The sequence below is a fragment of the Barbus barbus genome (genome assembly GCF_936440315.1).
Source record: "Barbus barbus genome assembly, chromosome: 5".
Classification (NCBI taxonomy): Eukaryota; Metazoa; Chordata; class Actinopteri; order Cypriniformes; family Cyprinidae; genus Barbus; species Barbus barbus.
Window position 1 is genome coordinate 5,154,236 of NC_136733.1, and position 21,413 is coordinate 5,175,648.

The 21,413-nt window shown below is 36.1% G+C and overlaps 1 protein-coding gene across 1 annotated transcript; it reads right to left on the reverse strand.

Moving 5' to 3' along the window:
- Positions 1-243: 243 nt before the first annotated feature.
- On the reverse strand, positions 244-21,384 carry LOC306869201 (RING finger and transmembrane domain-containing protein 2-like). The gene is made up of 12 exons (XM_079415860.1): positions 21,257-21,384; positions 20,321-20,398; positions 19,081-19,433; positions 18,172-18,294; positions 17,880-17,956; positions 15,291-15,391; positions 15,088-15,125; positions 14,329-14,482; positions 4,318-4,467; positions 4,040-4,105; positions 1,829-1,930; positions 244-1,552 (listed from the first exon to the last, which is right to left on the reverse strand). Exons 2-8 carry the CDS (start codon positions 20,365-20,367, stop codon positions 14,433-14,435), a joined length of 789 nt encoding a protein of 262 aa, XP_079271986.1. The 5' UTR covers positions 20,368-20,398; positions 21,257-21,384; the 3' UTR covers positions 244-1,552; positions 1,829-1,930; positions 4,040-4,105; positions 4,318-4,467; positions 14,329-14,432.
- Between the last annotated feature and the right edge of the window lie 29 nt (positions 21,385-21,413).

Genomic DNA, 21,413 nt, shown 5'->3' on the forward strand with positions numbered 1-21,413 from the left:
AGTGTTAATATAGAAATACGACATGAATGAGATTTCATGCGAAATGTGAATCAAAGGGCATGCTACTGATGATTACATAAGCTACAATCTTTTATATTTTACGTTACTACTACGTGTTTTAAACATGTTTTACCTCTGCTATTTTGATATTGTGAATTTTGTCATTTATGAAAATAAAAGGCTTTAAATATATCCACAGAGAAGTCTTTTAAATGGCATTATGAAACAAAGAGTCCTAGAAATGGGATTGCAAAATTCTGTATTATTAATGTAATAATTTATTCAACATCAAATTACTGTTGTCACAATTTTTTAAAGCAATAAACCAATGAGATGATTTTACCACAGTTAACTGGGCTTACCTTACCTATAGTAAATTTTTTGTAAAATTTGTGTCATCTGGTTGTGTCTTTTTGCTTTAATAAACAATTTAGACCTTTACAAAAATGTATAAGACTGACTCCAGATTGAAGAAATGGTTCACCCAAAACTGAAAATTTGCTGAAATTGTACTCACCCTCAGGCCATCCAAGATATAGTTGAGTTTGTTTCTTCATCAGAACAGATTTGGAGAAATGTAGCATTATATCACTACAGCAGTGAATGGGTGCCGTCAGAATGAGAGTCCAAACAGCTGATAAAAACATCACAATAATCCACACCACTCCAGTACATCAATTAACATCTTGTGAAGTGAAAAGCTGCATGTTTGTAAGAAACAAATCCATCATTAAGGCGTTTTAACTTTAAACCACTGCTTCTGGCCCAAGATAAGTCCATAAAAGTAACACTACCTCCAGTAAAAAATAAATTAATTCCCTGTCATCCCCTCAAATCAAAATCCACAAACATTTGTTTTTGCTTGAAAACTGTGCTTGATTTCTTTCCCAATTCAGATGAGATGAAGCAACAGTTTAAAGCTAAAATATCTTTATGATGGAATTTGTTTCAAACTTTCACCCTATGTTAACTGTGGAATGGAGTCGTGTGAATTATTGTGCTGTTTTCATAAGCCGTTTTGACTCTCATTCTGACGGCACCCATACATACACTATTGGTGAGCAAGTGATGCCATGCTAAATTTCTCCAGATCTGTTCTGATGAACTATTTCTTTAAGTTTAACAGCTTGAATAAACAAACAAAAAAGTGTTACAAAACAGTCGATTATCATGCCTACTTAATATTTAAAACCTATGTTTAACGTGTTGAAAAGCAGGTATAAGACGACAAAAAACACTTAATCTCTGTTATCAGACATAATGTAATGGTGCGATTGTACATTACATTCGATGACGTAACATACTGTCACACTTCCCTTTATACAGCATTACAAACAGGAACATTTTATGCATGGTAAACAAGTTTTATCTGATTCAAGTGGACCTGAAAACCTTCATTTTTCAGCTGGGTCTCCATTCAGTAGATCTGAAAGTGTGCCGACGTTGTGCCATCCTTCCAGTTGCGTGGAGTTTCGACCACAGTTGAACGACACAACGGACACGTTCTCTCCCGGTCAAACCACAGGCATAAACACTCCTCACAGAACACATGCTACAGAAAGACAACACATTAAGACACATTTACACACAGCAACAGTTTAAACAGGATGATAAGTTGAGGGTGTGCAAATGTGGGGTGGAATTATTCCTAGAATTCCTTTTGTGTTATTTGATAGTTTTGAACGGCCTTGTACTGTTAGTGGAATCAAATGAATATGTCAACTAAATGACTACGGTGACGATCATCATTAAAATCTGGGTCATTGTGGTCTGAGGCTGATGTGTTGAATCACATCCTGTTTTATTTTAAAATTTAAAAATCTTGTACCTGACAGAGCAGCGCGATTGGCTCTCTGAACTCAGCTTGGCAGATCGCACACACATCCCCGGCCTCACTGCACTGCTGAGCACTGGCTCTCGTACCGTAACTCTGTGAAACACATGCATGTATCATCAAGGATGCATTTATTTGAAATATAGTAAAACCAGTATTATTGTGAAATATTATTACCATTTAAAAGAACTTCTTTTTGAATATATTTTAAAATTTACAAAAAAAATTCCTGTGATGCAAAGCTGAATTTTCAGAATCATTCCAGTCTTCAGTGTCACATGATCCTTCAGAAATCATTTTAATATGCTAATTTGCTGTTCAAGAAACATTTATTACTATTATTAAGGTTGAAAACAGCTTTTTCTGCTTAAGCTGGTTAATTTTTGTAGATTGATGAATGTTATATATACAGTCAGGTCTGGAAGTATTCAGAGTTTTAGTGCTTTTGCCTTTATACGCCCCAACAATGGATTTGAAATAAAACAATCAAGATATGATAGAAGTGCAGACCTAGCTTTATTTTAAGAGGTTCCACAAAAATATGACATTTACCATTTAGGAGTTACAGCCATTTTAAACAAAGTACTCAATAATATTTGGACAGTTGACTAAGAAGAGGTTAATTGACCAGGTGTTTTACATTCCCTCATTACTTCGAGACAAATTAAGCAGATAAAAGATCTGGAGTTGATATGAGGTATCATATTGGCATTTGGAAGCGTTTTGACTGGTGCAATATGAAGTCCAAGGACATCTCGATGAAAGTGAAGGAGGCCATCATTAAGTTGAAAAACAACAACTCTATAAGAGAGATAGCAAAAACCTTGGTTGGCTACATTCTTAAGAAGAAAGCAAGCACCGGTGAGCTCAACAACATCAAAAGGCCTGGAAGACCATGGAAGACCACTAAAGTGGATGATCGCAGAATCCTTTCCTTGGAGAAGAATAACCCCTTCATAACATCAACAGAAATCAAGAATACTCTGGAGATGGTAGGCACATCATTGTCTAAATCTACAATCAAGAGACAAGGTTTACAACAAGGTGCAAACCACTGGTAACATTCAAGAACAGCAAAGCAAGATTAGACTTTGCCAGAAAACATCTAAAAAAGCCTCCTATGCCCTGGGATAAGTTTCTTTGGACTGACGAAACCAAGATTAACTTCTACCAAACTGATGGGAAGAGAAAGGTATGGCAAAAGAAAGGAACAGCTCACAAACCAAAGCACACCACATCAAGTGTCAATCATGGTGGCGGCAGTGTTATGGCATGGGCATGTTTGGATGCCAATGGAATGGGCTCACTGGCGTTTATTGATGATGTAACTGCTGACCGAAGTAGTGGGATGAATTCTGAGGTCTTTAAAGGAATGTCACCCAAAAATGAAAATTTGATGGAGCGGAATTTAATACACAGAGCTTGTCAGTGAACTACGGCTCTGTGTATTAAATGCCGCTCCATTTGAAAGCAGGTGATGGAGATTTACCTCTAATCACGGAACCGGCTTTACTGACAAGATGCGCATGATCATCGCGTTTGATATATCGCCCAGCCCTAGCTAAAACGCTGCACTTCAATCACATCTTGATTGTTTTATTTCAAATCCATTGTAGTGATGTATAAAGGCAAAAGCACAAAAACTCCGTCAGTGTCCGAATACTTCCCGCATATACACAGTGGTGGCCAAAATTCTTAGAACACCAGAAAATTCATAATGTTCATGAAACATGCAGATAGTTGCTCTGAGCACAACAAATATGAGATGAAGTGAGTTGTACTATTTTTATCCACTTTTAACTTTAATATTTGGTATGTCCACCTTTTGTAGCAATTACAGCAGCACATCTCTGGCATAGTGTCAATATATTTCCTGAGAATTCAACACTAATGTTATCCCATGCCTTCTGCAACTCAAGCAAAAGGCTTTCCTTTGAATGTACAATAGATCTGTCCAGTTTATTTTCCAACTTGCCCCAATTTTTGCTTGATGGGGTTGAGGTCTGGACTTTGAGGTGGCCAGTCCATCATTTTCAGTGTTCCAACAGATTCCTTCCATCGCAGGTAGTTCCGGCAATAGTTTATTTTATGGGTATTGTAATGGCCAATTCAACAAAAACAACTGAAACCTCTTATATATGCCAAATGTGCTTATCATTTTGGCCACCACTGTATATATATCTCCTAGGAGAACACAGCACTCACCTGTGAGCTACAGAGAATGACGAATGCTTTCCGAATGCCAGATATTCTTCCAAACAAATCAAATGACTGGAAAAGAACAAAATAGCAAATTTAACGCCACACACACACAAAAGATTAGCTGAATAATGAGCTTTGAAAAATACATTTTGAAAGGATCTGAAGTGCAACGCCACATGAAATGTATCTTGCGTTCATAAAGGCCCTTTTTGAAAAGGTGTAAAAAAATAAATAAAAAAAAAACTAATCATTAATGGAAGAGATACAATCAGATAGGCTACCTTACAAAGACTGTAGATGATAATTAGCATTGCCCCCAGGAAGTAGCTGCTGGATGGATCTTCACCCATGATGTACTTATACCACAGCTGGATGGGAACCAAAGCTCTGAAGAGTTGACTCAGCTCCTCTATAAGCAGATAAAACTTCCCCTGCAAATTCAGACACAGATACAGATCTACATCCAAACCTCTGAAATTAACCGTTGATCAAGGCTCAGAGGCTCCAGCCTGATATGAAAGAATTCTTCTGCAGTGGTAGAGCAGCTCAGACATCCGACGTTCTCCACAAAGTTAAAAAGATTCAAATCAACCAAAAGAGCCATTATAAAGATTAGTTTCTCTATAATTACTATCACTAATCATTGTGAAGTCAAATGCTATACTGTGTATTTCAGCAAAGCAGAAACATTGTTATTAACAATCAGAACTATCAAGACCAGATCTGTTCAATAATTAAATAATAATAATTATTATTATAATAATATTATATGTATTATTATTATTATTATTATTATTATCGAAAAAAAATATTAACTCATACAGGTGGCTTGCCATAATTAAAAATGAGTCATCTGAAACAATACACTTATTATAAAAAAAAAAAAAAAAAAACATAATTCTTGAGGTTTGTGAGCTAAATACGCTACCAGTCAAAAGTTTTTGAACAGTAAGATTTTTAATGTTTCTTAAAGAATCCTCTTCTGCTCACCAAGCCTGCATTTATTTGATCCAAAATACAGCAACCGCAGTAATACTGTGAAATATATCACAAATTACGTTTGTCTGTGAAAATACACCCAAAAGAATTAAAGCTATTTTTGTTAAATGAGAGAGTATTAAGTAGATATTATAAATAGTAGCTTTAGAAAGCAGTAGTAGTAGTAATAGCCCTTTATTGTCACTAGTCACAAGTACCAGCGAAATTAGCCATCAACCTGTCCATACATACACAACATACATACAATATGACAAGGGGGTAGACAGGACAGGAAGACAGGGAATTTAGGAAGATAATACAGCATAAACATGAGGAAGGGAGAGGAGAAAAAAATATGAGAACAGGAAAAAAAACCTCAGCAACAGAAGCACATAATCATAACATAGACACATGACTAGCAATGGGGGGTGGTAATCCAGCTCTGGCAAGCAGCCATCTGGTCCTGCGGCCTTCCAAGGCGCCGGTCACAGACCCGCTTATTCACAGTGGCGGTGCGAAGCGGCGAAGGCGTTGGATGGGGGTTGGGAGGTGAATGCATATCAGTATATGTGATGGAGTTCGTGTGTTCGTTGGCCTGGTGTGTCGTCACGCTGGAATTCAAATCAAGTTGCCTCAGTCCGCAGATTGTAATAGCGACACAGCAGGTTGCCACGGAAACAGCCTTGATCAGGTCCCAGACAGTCGTCAACAGCAGGTGTCTGGAAGGGGGGAGGAACGCGAGAGCGTCTTCACTGCAGTTCTTCTTCCGGGGTTGCTTACACCAGCAGTGACCTTGCCGAGCCAGCTGGTTGAGGGGAGACGAAAGAAGATAAGATTTCGATTGTTTGGTCTTGGGGCGAGTAGCCGCATTCCAATTTGAAAGCTACTCTCTTAGTCCATTACTGGTCTCCAAATCAAATTTTCCTTTGCAAAAGTCGTGAGCTTCTCCGTGATGGTATCCATATTGTGGTTAATAGTCTCAGACAGAGCTGACCGCTCTGCTCACTGCTTCAATCATGACGGGCAGCCTTGTGAGGCTTTGGACAGCTGTTTCCGTCTCCTTAATTCTTTGATAATACAGAGCAAAGCCTAATCCAATCAGCAGTAAACCCGTTATCGTGGTTCCGAATAGGTAGATGTCGGAGCTTCTCGTCGAGAAGATGGTGTCAATTTCGTTGAGAGACCAGTTGATCAAATCAATGATTTTTCAGTTTGGTGAGCATTGCAGAAAGAGTCTCTCAGTGAGATGAGACGAAGAAGCAAAAGCAGGGAAGGCTAGGGCAGGGAGGGAGAGAAAATGCGTCCGCCTTCGCTGAGAGTCAAACGAGAATATAAAGGAATATTTTATTTGATTCAACATAAACTATGAAACATAAAAGAACAGAAGATCATTTGAGTAACATCTCTGTTTTTCGTTCATGCAGTGGAAGTCATTGGTAATCAAAACAGCTTTGTTACCAACAGTCTTTTTATGTTCCACAAAAGAAAGTAAGTCATTCAGGTTTGAGTGCATGATGGCACAATTAAAGATTTTTGGGTGAACTATTTCTAGCAAGGGAAGGAGAGAAAGATTTTTTTAATTTTTTTTTATAAAGTTTAAGATTATTAAAGTTTACTCTAAATAAGAAACTAAAACTGCCAGCTGCTGGTGGTAAATGTCTTTATGAGTCTTTCATTTGATGCGTTCAAATGGCTGATTCATTCAGGAACGGAGTAAATGACTCTCTCTATGAATGGGCTGTGAATCATTGATTCACATGATTCGTTCAAAACGTGGAGTCATTCAGAAACTAAACATCGCTGTGCTGCTCACAGACGCGCAACAGTTCTGCTGTGGCTTTATAGGTAATATTTTTGTTGGCAAAACTTAACAAAAACAAAATATAATAAAGAATACAACACAATATTGACTTCTTATTTACTGAACTGTGTAAAATCACATCTGCACTCGTGCTATTCGGGACAAACAGTACTCGTGTGATATGTATAGGTTTGGGGGCGGGGCCAGTGCATTAACTGCGTTAAAATATTTTAATTGCATTATTTTTTCATTTTAATTAAGTTAACGCGTTAAACTGACAGCCCTAATATATATATGTGCTTGGTGAGCAGAAGACACTTCTTTAAAAAACATAAAAAATCTTACTATTCAAAAACTTGACTTGTAGTTAGAGGTGGGTAGTAACGAGTTACATTTACTTTGTTACATTTCCTTGAGTAAATATTTGGGGTAACTAATACTTTTAGAGTATATTTGAAGATGGGTACTTTTACTCTTACTCAAGTACATTTTTAGAGAAAAAAAAACGGTACTTTTGCTTCGTTACTGTGGGCGACGCTCCTCTCGTTACTTTATCTTAATACAATACAAGTTAAAAATGCTTCAATTTATTTCAAACGCTACTGCCAGTCCAACAGGGGCAGGTTTGTGCAGGAAGCACAGCTTTTCCAAATGTAAACATCTAAATTGAATAATAATAATAATAATAAAAAAAATGTTTTCACAGATTCTGTGTTGTGTATTTTCTGGTAATCAAATGAACACGCAGAACATGAGGATTTGTATTTAAATAGCCTAGTATTTTTGCAGTTTAATATTCACAGACACTATTTCGCGATTTGATTTAAGTGTACTGACCTGTTCTTTATTTACTCATCACAAATATGACACATTACGTGAAATTCTGCGTTTTACAGTAAATTCGGCTTTTATGACTGGATCCGCGCTTCCGTCCATGTTTTCTGCATCGAGGTTGAGTAAATCATAGACCCTACTAATGAGCAAACGAGTATGATAAGCTCATTGTGTGAGTAAAAGAGGGGGACAATGTTTATTTACTTTATAGCATTGCATCTCACCAACTAAGTGACAACGTAGCGTTAAATCACCATTCAACAGACACAACACACCACCGCACTGCTGTCTATTGGACTGCAAAAAGATACTAACTTCTCAATCTGCTACGTTACTGAAAAACTATGCTGTTTAAGCATGAGTGATATCAAGATGTGATAAGCATGAATTCTGGGACATGGCGCGGCTGATATAAACACAAGCACTGACTGCCGTTGTCAGCTCCGGTGGCAAAAATCCGGTCGCAAATCAGCACTAACGTCTGCTGATAAAATTGAACCATCCGTTCATCATATAATCATGCTAAACTAAGAATTAGAATCATTTTAATGTGAGGATCAAATATAGGTGCGGGTGGGTGACGGACAGATAATTTGAAGCATCAGACTCGCGTGAAGTTTGAGCTCATCAGCGCATCTCTACACTACACTGACCTGAGTCGCCAGTAGCAAACAATGGAGCGTGCTGGACAAACTAAGTAATTACACCATTTAGAAGCATTTCATCCACGTAATGGCTCATCGTTTACTCAGGAAAAAGGTCTATGTTTTGTGGAAAAAAAGAGTTCATATCGGCAGCATTCGCCGATACGATATATCTGCGACAGTCTCACATCGGCCGATAAAATCGGCAAAATGATATATGGGTCGGGCTCCAAAGTATGATTCAAAGTAACAAGTAACTAACTACTTGAGTAGTTTTTTTATCCGATACTTTTTTACTCTTACTCAAGTAACTATTCAGGCTATTACTTTTACTTGAGTAAATATTTCTATAAGTACTTTTACTTTTACTTGAGTACAGTTTTTGGGTACTCTACCCACCTCTGCTTGTAGTGTATATATTTTAATATCATTCTAATTCTAATTATTATTATTATCCATTAAATCTTTATAAGATGAAACAGCTAGCATTACAATAATAATCATTTAAATGTATTATTATTATTATTACTACTACTATTACTATTATTACATCCACTGAATGCTTGTCAGATAAAACAGCTAGCATTATAATAATTTTAAATTATTTGTATTACTACTTTCCAGAAAATGTTTAATCTGAAACAATATACTTGATTATAAAACTATCATATTCATGAAGTTTGTGGAATAAATGTGTGATTTGAGCACTGTATAAAACAGCTAGCATAATAATACAATACAAATAATGCAAATTATAATTATAATATTCATTATTATTAGTAACTACGTGTTTATGAAATCAATCATCTCATTTTACTTTGAAGTTTGTAAGACTTCCAGCTATGGCGGCCAACTGTTTAACAATATCTTTACAAACGGAGCGATACTCAAGTGCCGGCATGAGATGACAGCACTGCAACAATCTACACATCCTTCCTGTAGCTGCATTTGAACAAGATCCCAGTCTCATCTCATCTGTTCGTTCATTAACTGTGAACATCTTACCCTCAAGCTTTAAAGATGCTGTGACATGGAGGGGGGTGTTCTTCTACCGAAATATGGCCACGGTCCAGCACTCTGCGCTCTCCTGGCAATTTCACCGCATGGCAAACAAAACTGGCAGAAACACAGTACACCTGCTACCCACATAAAATATAACAAGCCCACCCTTCCCAAACCCTAATCAGAACATTACAAAAGTAGCGGGATAACTGTAAAACTCATCTAATTTCAGTGTCAAAGGGCAACACTCAACGCTTTCACGCAGAGCTACGTCATGCAGCGCTGCCTCGCCGTCTACACCCATAGAGAACAACACAACAAAACTAGAATGCTTCAAGTTCAAATATATAACAAACAATGCTCCTTGCTTGAAGCACAAAGAAAATATCAAGACATAAACAGGCCCAAAAAATGCACCAGATATTTAAAATTCATTGCCCTCTTTTTTAACGGTTATCTAAAATTATATTTCAGAATATTCTATTCTAGGCTTCATTAGTTGGGCTTGGCTCCTCTGCAGATGCCACAGTGACCTGTAGTTGTCAGATTATGCTTTTGTTGTCTCGGAGTCGGGTGTGGATTAAAGTGTGGCTCACATGAAGTGGGTTTTGATCAAAAAGCCTAAAATCTGCTCTGAAAACACTGAACATGAAGGAACCAACAACTCTGAAACTTGAAATAGTGATTACACCCAAAAATCTCCTGTGTTGATAGACAGTAAAGAGCTGTATAATCCAACACAGGGAGCAGACAATTATTAAAAAACTACTCAGGCAGAGCATTTATTGTGTTATGATATTTATAGCTATTTATAAACAATAATGGATGCGAATTATAAAATTAAATCATTGTTAAATAAAATTAAATAAATTGTTTACATTTATAATTTATTTTGATTAATTAAAAAAATATTTTTCTTGGTAAAGATGAAATAAGTGGGAAAAAACCCTAAACTGTTGCAAGGATGACATCAACCACCTAGCAACTAATCAGAGCATCCTAGCAACCAATGAAAAACAGGTAAAAACAATCATATTTTTGTTTAGAAAAATGCACAACAATGCACTATACAGATTTTATAGAAGAATTTGTTTAGATTTTTTAAAAAAGATTTCTATTTCAAATAAATGTGGTTCTTTTTAACTTTCTATTCATCAAACAATTTTATAAAAATAAATAAATATATATATATATATACACATATATACATATATACATATATATATATACACATACATATATACATATATATATATACACATACATACATACATATATACATATATATATATACACATACATACATATATACATATATATATATACACATACATACATATATACATATATACATATATATATATATATATACACATCACAGTTTCCACAAAAATTTAAATAGCACAACTGTTTTCAGCACCGATAATAATAATAAATCAGCACATTAGAACAATTTCTGAAGGATCGTGTGACACTGAAAATTCAGCTTTGATCACAGGATTAAATACAATTTTAACAAAATATAAAACTTGTAATAACATTTTACAATATTTCCATTTTTATAGTATTTTTGATAAAATAATTGCAGCCCTGCTGATCATAAGAGACTTCTAACAAAAACACTAAAAAATCTTTCCGACCCCAAACTTTTGAACGGTAGTGTATTAATAATAAATAAAGTGTGTTATTATTATTATTATTATTATTCACAAAGGTCTGTGTATCTCAGTTTGGTCAGTTCTAGTTAATAACTAATTCTGGTTCCACAATCATCATGTGAAACTCCAGATGAATGTCTCAAGTCGTAATCACCCACATCAAGTGATGACGGCCTGACACAGCACATGATGCATAATGACTTGTTGGACTCCACCTGACAGCGATTAATCACCCTGTTGGGGAGCTTGCTAGCTGACTGATTGAGATCTGTAACCTCCGAACCCAAATAATTCATCTTAGCCAGAGTCCCTGCAGCCCTGTACTTGCTCACACTTAGCGATTAGACAAACTGGAGCTGGAATCCATCCAACTACTGTAAAGTTGGGCCAACTGCATCATGGGGGAGCAGCACATTTCCTCTTAGTCTTAACAGCCGTGTCCATGATTTCAAAATAACAATGAAGAAAACAATTATCAAACGCACAAGGAGGTCCTCAGGGTGGGAAATGGTTTAATTTATCAGAAGGCAACATAAGATGTTTTAAAACGTTTTTTGCATCTGTTTCTCATAAGGGAGGCTTGGGTTTGAATCTGACGCTCACTCCCCAGCTCTTCTCTCCGTCAGTTTCAATTCACAAAATAATGCATTCAAGTCGTCATGATAGTATTTATAAAACTGTCCTTTAGTTCAGAGTTTAGAGCATGTCAATTAAAGAATAATGGTGGAAGCAAACAGATATTGGTCATAATCAAATCTTATGAAGAAACAATATAAAGTTTTGCAGAAAATAATACTTATTTAGCCAGTTAATGAAGCAACAAGCTTGTTACTATATATATAAAAAATACCCATCCATATATATGGTGTGTGTGTGCATATATATACAGGGTGGGCCATTTATATGGATACACCGTAATAACATGGGAATGGTTGGTGATATTAAAGTCCTGTTTGTGGCACATTAGTATATGTGAGGGGGCAAACTCCTCAAGATAGGTGGTGACCATGGTGGCCATTTAGAAGTCGGCCATCTTGGATACAACTTTTGTTTTTTCAATAGGAAGAGGGCCATGTGACACATCAAACTTATTGGTAATGTCACAAGAAAAACAATGGTGTGCTTGGTTTCAACGTAACTTTATTTGTTCATGAGTTATTTACAAGTTTCTGACCACTTATAAAATGTGTTCAATGTGCTGCCCATTGTGTTGGATTGTCAATGCAACCCTCTTCTCCCACTCTTCTAAGGGGGTCAGATCGGGAGACCTTGGGGGCCATTCAACTGGCCCACGACGACCAATCCACTTTCCAGGAAACTGTTCATCTAGGAATGCTCGGACCTGGCACCCATAATGTGGTGGTGCACCATCAATGGAAACCTCAAGGCCACTGGATATTTGAAATTGCTACATGATGATGTGTTTCCCTCTTTATGCACTGAAGCTGGCACATTCCCTGAGTTTTTCCAGCAAGATGGATCTTTTAACGACTTCTAAATGGCCACCATGGTCACCACCCATTTTGAGGAGTTTGCCCCCTCACATATACTAATGTGCCACAAACAGGACTTTAATATCACCAACCATTCCCATGTTATTACGGTGTATCCATATAAATGGCCCACCCTGTATTTCACATTTTCCATCATTCTCTGAATAATATACAAAAGTGAGGTACCACTTGCTGTTCACTAAACAAAATAAAAATTAATAAATGCAACTAAATAAAAAAAGTTTAAAATAACATGATTAAAACTTAAAAAGGTGCTTTGACAATAAGTGAAATAAATATGAAATAGTGTCTTGAAAGTTTCAGAATTATGACATTTTTAATGTTTACAAAAGAAGTCGCTCACCAAGGCTGCATTTATTTGATCAAAAATACAGTAAAAACAGTAATATTGTGAAATATATAAAAAAAATGTTTTCTATTTTAATGTATTTTAAAATGTAATTTATTTTTTAATATTGTGAAATATTATTGCAATTGAAAATATCGGTTTTCTATTTTAATATATTTTAAAACGCAATTTATTTCTGTTATACAGTGTCACAGGATCCTTCAGAAATCATTCTAATATGATTCGCTGTTTAAGAAACAATTCTTATTATTACAGTGTTATTCTTATTGCTATAGTTGAAAACAGTTGTGCTGCTCAAAATTTTTATGGAAACCATTTTATTTTTAGATTTTTATTTATTTATTTATTCTTTGTTTGTAAAATCAATGCCTTCACTTCAATTCGTTATTAAAAACAGTATTACAACTGGACTATTCTGCCAGTGCCAACAGTAAGTTCAAATAAAATAAATGATCATGTGCCTATATTGGCAGTAGTCAACAAGGCAGTTCACTAGGTTTCTCAGTCCTCATATCCGTGTGCACTGAAGTGTTATGGACAGTGTGAGTTCATACTGACATGCACAGGCGTGCTGCTGCGATTATGCAAGAGGTTATAGCGACATGTATGGATGCACGTGTATGTGTTGTGTCTTTGTAGCTGTGGTGATGCTGGGCTTGGAAAGTCAGCGGAGAGCCTGACACATTGACCATGACATCATTGCCTGAAAGTGTGCCACCTGGGCATGGTACAAGAGGTGGAAAATGTGTGTTTGGTTTCAGGGGGTGGGTATGGAGATGGCTGGGGGTAAGTTCCTGGAACAGAGCTTCAGAAGAACAGAAACGGTGTGCAAGTCAGCTGCAGAAGCAAAGTATGTGTTTGAGTCAAACAAATGGTTCAGAGTGGGTTGCATACGTTTGATTCTTCAATATTACAGAGCGTGATGTGTTTACAGAGCGGCTCCTGCTGTAATAGACCCATATTGTCATTCCAATGAATGTGTGTGTGTGTGTGTGTGTTCCTCAGAGAGGTGACCTCATCCTAGCCCCAGTGGGCCAATGAGCTTATATACTGCCTTCCAAGCAGCCAACCACGCAAGGCATGGTGACACGGCACACTATTTTGTTGTTTTTTTCCCCCCTTATTAGGTTGAACTTGCCAGTTGCACCCAGTTTAAACTGGTGCCTTAGAACTGACTGAAGCTACCAGGTATTTCCTCCCTGATCACAATCTCTCATCATGCGAAAACGTTACAGTTAGATTGAACCTGCATGTTTTAGGCAGTTTTATTTGCCTTAGGATTGATTTGAAGCCCATTAGGCCATTAAAAATAATGCATTACAAACAGAAATGACATGAAAAGTTCCACAAACTTAACGGTTTTCGCAGTAGTCTGTATCTCTATATACTCAACAAAGTAGCAACCAATATGATATTGACCAATATGCAAGTGATATTTACTGTAGGACTGTCCTTTCTGACATGGTACACTAAAGCAATAGTAATATAAAACATGGAAGGTCGTTGTCTTACCCTGGACTTGAAAGCAAGGATCATTTTAGGCAGGAACAGTATGAGGCATTTGAGCTCGATGGTGAAATATTTCAGCACAAAATCGGTTATTCCAACTGCCCAGATCAGGTCAAAGAAATCAAAACTGTTGATGTTTGGCTTCGCAAAAATAAGGCTGGGGGAAAATATACATATATTATTTAGTTCATATTTATTTTATTACAGTCATTTATAACAATATCATTTAAATACAAATTATACAAATCTATAATATACATTTATAATATTATAAATATAAAATAATAAATTAATACATGTATTAACCAAGGATGCTTTAAATTGATCAAAAGTGACAGTAAAAACATTTTTAATGTTTCAAAGGAATGTTTTTAACCTTCTGTTCATGTTCAAAAAATTCAGTTTCAACAAAAATATTAAGCAGCACAACTGTTTTCAACATTGATAATAAGAAATGTTTCTTGAGCAACAAATCAGCAAAACAGAATAATTTCTGAAGCATCATGTGACACTGAAGACTAGCGTAACGATGCTGAAATTCAGCTTTTTAAAATGACAGTTATTTTAAACTGTAATAATATTTCACAATGTTACTGTTTTACTGTATTTTGATCAAATAAACGCATCCTTGGTTAACACAAGAACATTTGAGTGGCAGTATAAATGAAATAACAAAAAACAACTATAAATGAAAACAAGTGAATGCTTTAAGAGATGATTCAAATATGAATAATGATAAATGATGGGAAACTAAATACTCACAAATGCTGATAAACACAAACATAAAATGAGAGATCACTCTGCAAAATGACAACATGGAGTAAATGAAATTTTTCAAATGAATAAGGCAAAAAAACAACAACAACAATGTCCTTAGATCTTCCAAGGTAACATAAATCAGATGGATGTTTGATACATAAAATCAGGTATGATGGTGAGTCTGAAATGAATGAATGAGACTGTACCTGTTGTGAAGTTCCTCTGCACTGAACGTGTAATACACATACACAATGTTGCCAGCGAGAAATATCATAATCCAGAGAGTGGTAAACACAGACCTCTCCTCCTGAAAATACATCCATGCACAATGAGACACATACAGCATGTACCAAACAGAATTGCTCCTTATGAATTCATACAATTTGAGGTCAGTAAGAAATAAGTATTAAAATAAATTAATACTTTTATTCAGCAAGGACATAATAAACTGACAATAAAGACATTTCAAATGTTACAAAATAAATGCTGTCCTTCTGAACGCCTGAAAAAATGCACCACAGTTTCAGTGTTTTCAACATCGCTAATATCAAATGTATTTTGAGCACCAAATCAGCATAATAGAATGATTTCTGAAGGATCACGTGACACTGAAGCCTGGAGTAATGATGATGAAAATTATATTTTCAAACAGAAAACAGATATATTAAATTGAAAAAAAAAAAAATTCATAATATTACTGTTTTTACTGTATTTTTTTATCAAATAAATTCAGTCTTGGTTTTGCATAAGAGACTTCTTTTAAGAACAGAAAATAATCTTATAGACTCTAAATGTTTAAACGGTAGTGCTGGGCAACAATTAATTGTGATTAATCGCATCCAAAATAAAAGTTTTAGTTTAAATAACATATGTGTGTGTACTGTGTATACTGTATATATTATGCATATATAAAGACACACACATACAGTATATATATTGAAAATATTTAAATGTATTTAGATATCTATATTTATATTCATTTAATTTATATTATATATAAATGTATTTAATATATAAACATAACATATTTTTCTTAAATACATGCATGGGTGTGTATTCATATATACATAATAAATATACACAGTACACACACATATATTATGTACTCAAAAACTTTTATTTTGAATGCAATTAATTGTTACCCAGCACTATTAAACGGTAGTATACAGTGCTGCTAGAAAGTTTGTGAACCCTTTAGAATGGTCTATATTTCTGCATAAATATGACCCAAAACATAATCAGATTTTTGCACAAGTTCTGAAAGTAGACAAAGAGAACCCGATCAAACAAATGAGACAAAAATATTTTCTATATTTCTATATCCAATATTGCATACCTGTGAGTGGCAAAAGTATGTGAACCTCTTGGATTAGCAATTAATTTAAAGGTGAAATTAGAGTCCATCTGTGCAGAGGTGTCTTCAGTCCTTGCAATGACTATTAAATGTCAGTACGCGACCTGTCAAAGAACAGGGATCTATCAAAGTCTGATCACGTTTGTGGAAGTGAATCATGTCACGAACAAAGGAGATTACTGAGGACCTCGGAAAAAGAGTTGATGTTGCTCATCAGGCTAGAAAAGTTTACAAAACCCTCTCTAAAGAGTTCACAAATCCACAGTCAGACAGATTGTGAACAACTGGAGGAAATTCAAGACCCCTGTTACCTTCCCGAGAAGTGGTCGAAAGTTCCCAGGGTAACTTACATTTACATTTATGCATTTAGCAGACGCTTTTATCCAAAGCGACTTACATTGCATTCAAGTTACAGTTTTTACATTTTATCAGCTCTTGCTTTCCCTGGGAATCGAACCCATGACCTTGGCGTTGCTAGTGCCATGCTCTACTATTTGAGCTACAGGAAAGCCTCTAGTAAAGGCCTTTCTAACATTGGCTAATGTTAATGTTCATGAGCCCACCATCAGGAGAACACTGAGCAATCATGGTGTGCATGGCAGAGTTGCAAGAAGAAAGCCACTGTTCTCCAAAAAGAAAATTGCTTGCTAAAGATCATGTGGACAAGCCAGAGGACTATTGGAGAAAGGGTTAATGCATTCCAGCTTAAGAAACTTATCCCATCTGTGAAACGTGGTGATGGTAGTATCATGGCTTGGGCCTGTTTTGCTGCATCTTGGGCAGGACAGCCTGCCAGCATTGATGGAACAATGTATCCTGAATTATACCAGCAAATTCTAAAGGAAAATCTCAGGACATCTGTTTAAGAACAGAGTCTCAAGAGAACGTGGGTCATGCAGCAAGACAACAACCCCAATCCAATTAAAATGTTGTGGAAGGACATAAGAAAGCAGTTCATAGGAGGAAACCCACCAACATCACAGAGTTTAAGTGGTTCTGCACTAAGAAATGGGCTAAAACTCCTACATGTTATTGTGCAGGACTGACCAGCATTTACAAGAAACTTTACCTTCAGTTACTGCAGCAAAAGGGGGTCACACCAGATACTGAAAGCAAAGATTCACATACTTTTACAATGCACAGAACACTGGATCATTTTTCTCAATAAATAAATGACGAAGAAAATATTTTTCTTTCACTTGTTTGATTCGGTTCTCTTCGTCTACTTTCAGGACTTATATGAAAATCTGATGATGTTTTGGGTCATATTTATACAGAAATATAGAAAATTCAAAAGGGTTCACAAACTTTCAAGCAGCACTGTATATGTCTTGCTTGAGGTCAAATGCAAATGTTTCGTAATGCATAAGGGTAAATGCAGGACCCGATACAGTTAATAATTGAACTATAGTATAAAACAGTGAACTGAAAAGAATCTCACCCGCAATGCCACCTGATGCTTCAGCGTTGAGTTAGCAAAGGCAAATGTGCTGATCATTCCAATGCAAACAGCAATTCCTGAGAAATACAAAGAGAATCTTATTTCAGCACGCAGCATTTCACATATCTCCTGAAAAGACTCTGAACAGTAACATTATTATAATATTCATTCCAACATAATGAAAACATCAGTGGCATCACTCATACAGAAAAAAAACAATCTCAGTGTTAACAGCTGTGATTATGACTCATGCATTTAACAACAAAGGATGCTCATAATATATTAAACATACCTAGCTTGTGCTGAAAGCAGACTTTAGCGAGAAGAATGAGGATAAAAGGGAATCCCCTCTGAAGCCATGTGACCACAGCCTTGAGCTCGGAGAGAGCAGGAGCTGGTGTAGAGGCATCATCACCTAGAAACAGGCAGTTATGGGAGACGTTTCAGGCTTTATTGCTAAATACCACTGCATTTAAGACAAATTTAACTGGCAACATGATTTCTGATCCACATTGTAGCTTAATAATGGGGGGGGGGGGGGGGGGGGGTGGAGTCATGCCCTAATGGTTAGAGAGATGGACTCATAATCCGAAGGTTGCAGGTTCGAGTCTCAGGTCCAGCAGGGATTGTAGGTGGGGGGAGTGAATGTCCAGCGCTCTCTCCACCCTCAATACCACGACTGAGGTGCCCTTGAGCAAGGCACCGAACCCCAAACTGCTCCCCGGGCGCTGCAGCATAAATGGCTGCCCACTGCTCCGGGTGTGTGTTCATGGTTGTGTGTGTGCACTGCTGTGTGTGTGCACTTTGGATGGGTTAAATGCAGAGCACACATTCCGAGTATGGGTCACCATACTTGGCCACGTCACTTTCCCTTTTTAATATTAACACTTTTTTTTTAGATTTAAGAACGGGATTATTATAGTTAACTAAAACTAAAATTAAAACAAACAAAAAAAAATTGTTGTTACTTGAAATAAAATAAACATTTACTGAAAAGTCAGCTTTGCATCACAGAAATAAATTACAATTACTCTTTTTGCTTTGTTTTTTTTATAAAATAAAATCATTTAAGAGCCTAAGAGACGTCTTTCAAAAACATTAAAAAGTCTGTTCAGGCACAAACGTTTGAACGGTAGTGTATGCATCATTACACTATATTTGATCATGTGGTCACTGGTTTTGTAAACACAGAAGCTCTTACCTCCATCATCTCTGCTCCCGTGTCTCTCATGCAGGAAAGAAGAGCGGTGCTGGCCGGAGTGATGATGATGATGATGGTGATGGTGCTGAGAAGGGCGAGGGAGATAAGGTGGGTTCTCCGTCCGGTGAGAGCCTTCGTCCCTCGATGAGGACGCCATCTGGATGAAGACGTCCGGTGGAGAACCCAGAACCAGCCCAGCAGCCTGGAAGGGAGCTGAGGACACGTTCCCAGCAGAGACGCCCACCAGACCAGAGAAGAGCTGCTGGGGCGACGTAGGAGAGTCTGGCTTCAGACAGTCAAATACTCCTCCTTCATCAAGACTGTTCTCTGAACCGAGAGTTTGACTCCTGTTCCTGCAAAAAGGCAAGAGAGCAGACTGCATTTACACTGCAAGACCTAATGCACTGGTCTGATATTTTGACATTTATTCAGCAGGATCAATATTACAGGTTTTTAGAGGTTTTTTTTGGATTGCTGGGCTTACTATATAGCTCATAACTACATAGCATCAACCTGATTACAAGAAAGTGTTCAGCATTGATAAAATTCTAATGCATAATTTTATAAAGGTAATTGGACAAAATAAACAAAACAAATAATTGGAAATGAGAAAAAAAGAGGTAACATCAAAAACCAAAATGAGATATTTATTTTGAAATAAGCCTCATACTCAGAAAGGCTGCATTTATTTGATTTAAGAAATCTGTAAAAAACAGTAATGTTGTGAAATGTCAGCGTCACGTGATACTTCAGAAACCATTCTAATATTCTGATTCTGTGTTTAATTTTTATTACTACTGAATTATTAATAATGGTTATTATTTATCAATGCTGAATACAGTTTTTGCTGCTGACTATTTTTGTGGAAATTGTGATGCATTTTTTTTTAATTCTTTGATGAATTCAAATTCAAAAGAACAGCATTTATTTGAAATAGAAATCTTTTATAACTTTATACAGTATATGTCTTTACTGTCACGTTTGTTTAATTTAATATATCCTTGCTGAATAAAAGTGTTGATTTCTTTCTTTTGTAAACTTACTAATCATAAACTTTTGAAAAATATGACGGTTACCACAAAAATATTAAGAAACAAAATCTGTTTCAGCATTGATAATAAATATGAATCAGCATATTAGAATGAATATTTCATTCCCATCCTACATTTTTTTAGTAGGATGGGAATGAAATTAGACATAAAAATGTAAACATGTTTAGACTAGATGAGTAAAATCCAACCTTTCTGGCGGCATGCCCTCAGTGTTGCTGCTGTGGCGTCTCTGCATGGCACCCACTTTATCACCAGGAGCTCCGAAACTGAAACATAGATTTATGAAAAATGTTGTAAAAACTTCAGCCTTTAAAAGTATGTACATACAAATTAAATCGTACAAAAGGACATTGTATACAATTATCGTGGCTATTGTGACACATAAAAGCAATAGAAAATGTTTAGATTATGAAATTGTAGGAGAGATATATGTATGTAAGGGATTGTTCATGACTTCATCTCTTCTGTGGAACACAAAAAGAGAAGTGTACCAGCTATTTTCTTCCATACACTGAAACTGTGACAAGAGGCTTTCATACACCATAAACACTTTTTTTTTCTTAAGTAGTGGTCCATACTGCTTTGTGGGTGTATTCCTAGTCTTCCGAAGCCACATGATACAGGCTGAAATGATGTTATTTGCTGAAAATCTTGCTTGACAGCCAAAGTCACCTTTCTCTTTCACTTAATGGAAAAGAGCAGCTTAGACATACAACTATAGAACAAAGTAAATCATAATTATTTCAAAAGACACAAGTGAGTAAATGATGACAAATTTGTCATGACATAAATGTGTCTATGTATGAATGCAAGTAGGCTGTGTGTATAGATATATAGATACCAAGTTACTGTATTTTAGTCTATATTTACCATGGTAAATAACAGTATACATAGATATCTTTCTACTGAAAGAACGAAAGACTTTACTGTGATAATTACAGTTTCACAGATTTAAATTTATTTGTTGGTAATTGTTTATAACTATGGCAACTATATTAATTTTAGGACAAAATAATATTTCTACATTGTTGGAACAAGTCATGAATGAACGTGAGCCTTTGAATGTTGAATTGTGCTTTTTTTCGATTTATCTAATGTCTTAGAAACGAGCAGAATTCGCTTACCTTCATCATAGCTTACAAATGAATCTTTAACCGCTGTTTTTCGCGATATTGTTTACCATGGAGCTCAGAAATGTCAAAGCATCACTCAATGATGCAGGCTGTCGAGCGGATGTGAATCCGTTTGTTTCCGGAAGTACACGTGGTGGCCAGCCAATCA

Excerpts from the sequence above, each read along its gene's own strand:
- LOC306869201 (XM_079415860.1), bottom strand. The coding sequence starts at position 20,367 with ATGCAGAGACGCCACAGCAGCAACACTGAGGGCATGCCGCCAGAAAG. Across the intron at positions 18,295-19,080 it reads CGGGAGCAGAGATGATGGAG|GTGATGATGCCTCTACACCA; the intron begins GTAAGAGCTTCT and ends GCCTGTTTCTAG. Across the intron at positions 14,483-15,087 it reads GTTTGTGTTTATCAGCATTT|CCTTATTTTTGCGAAGCCAA; the intron begins GTGAGTATTTAG and ends ATTTTCCCCCAG.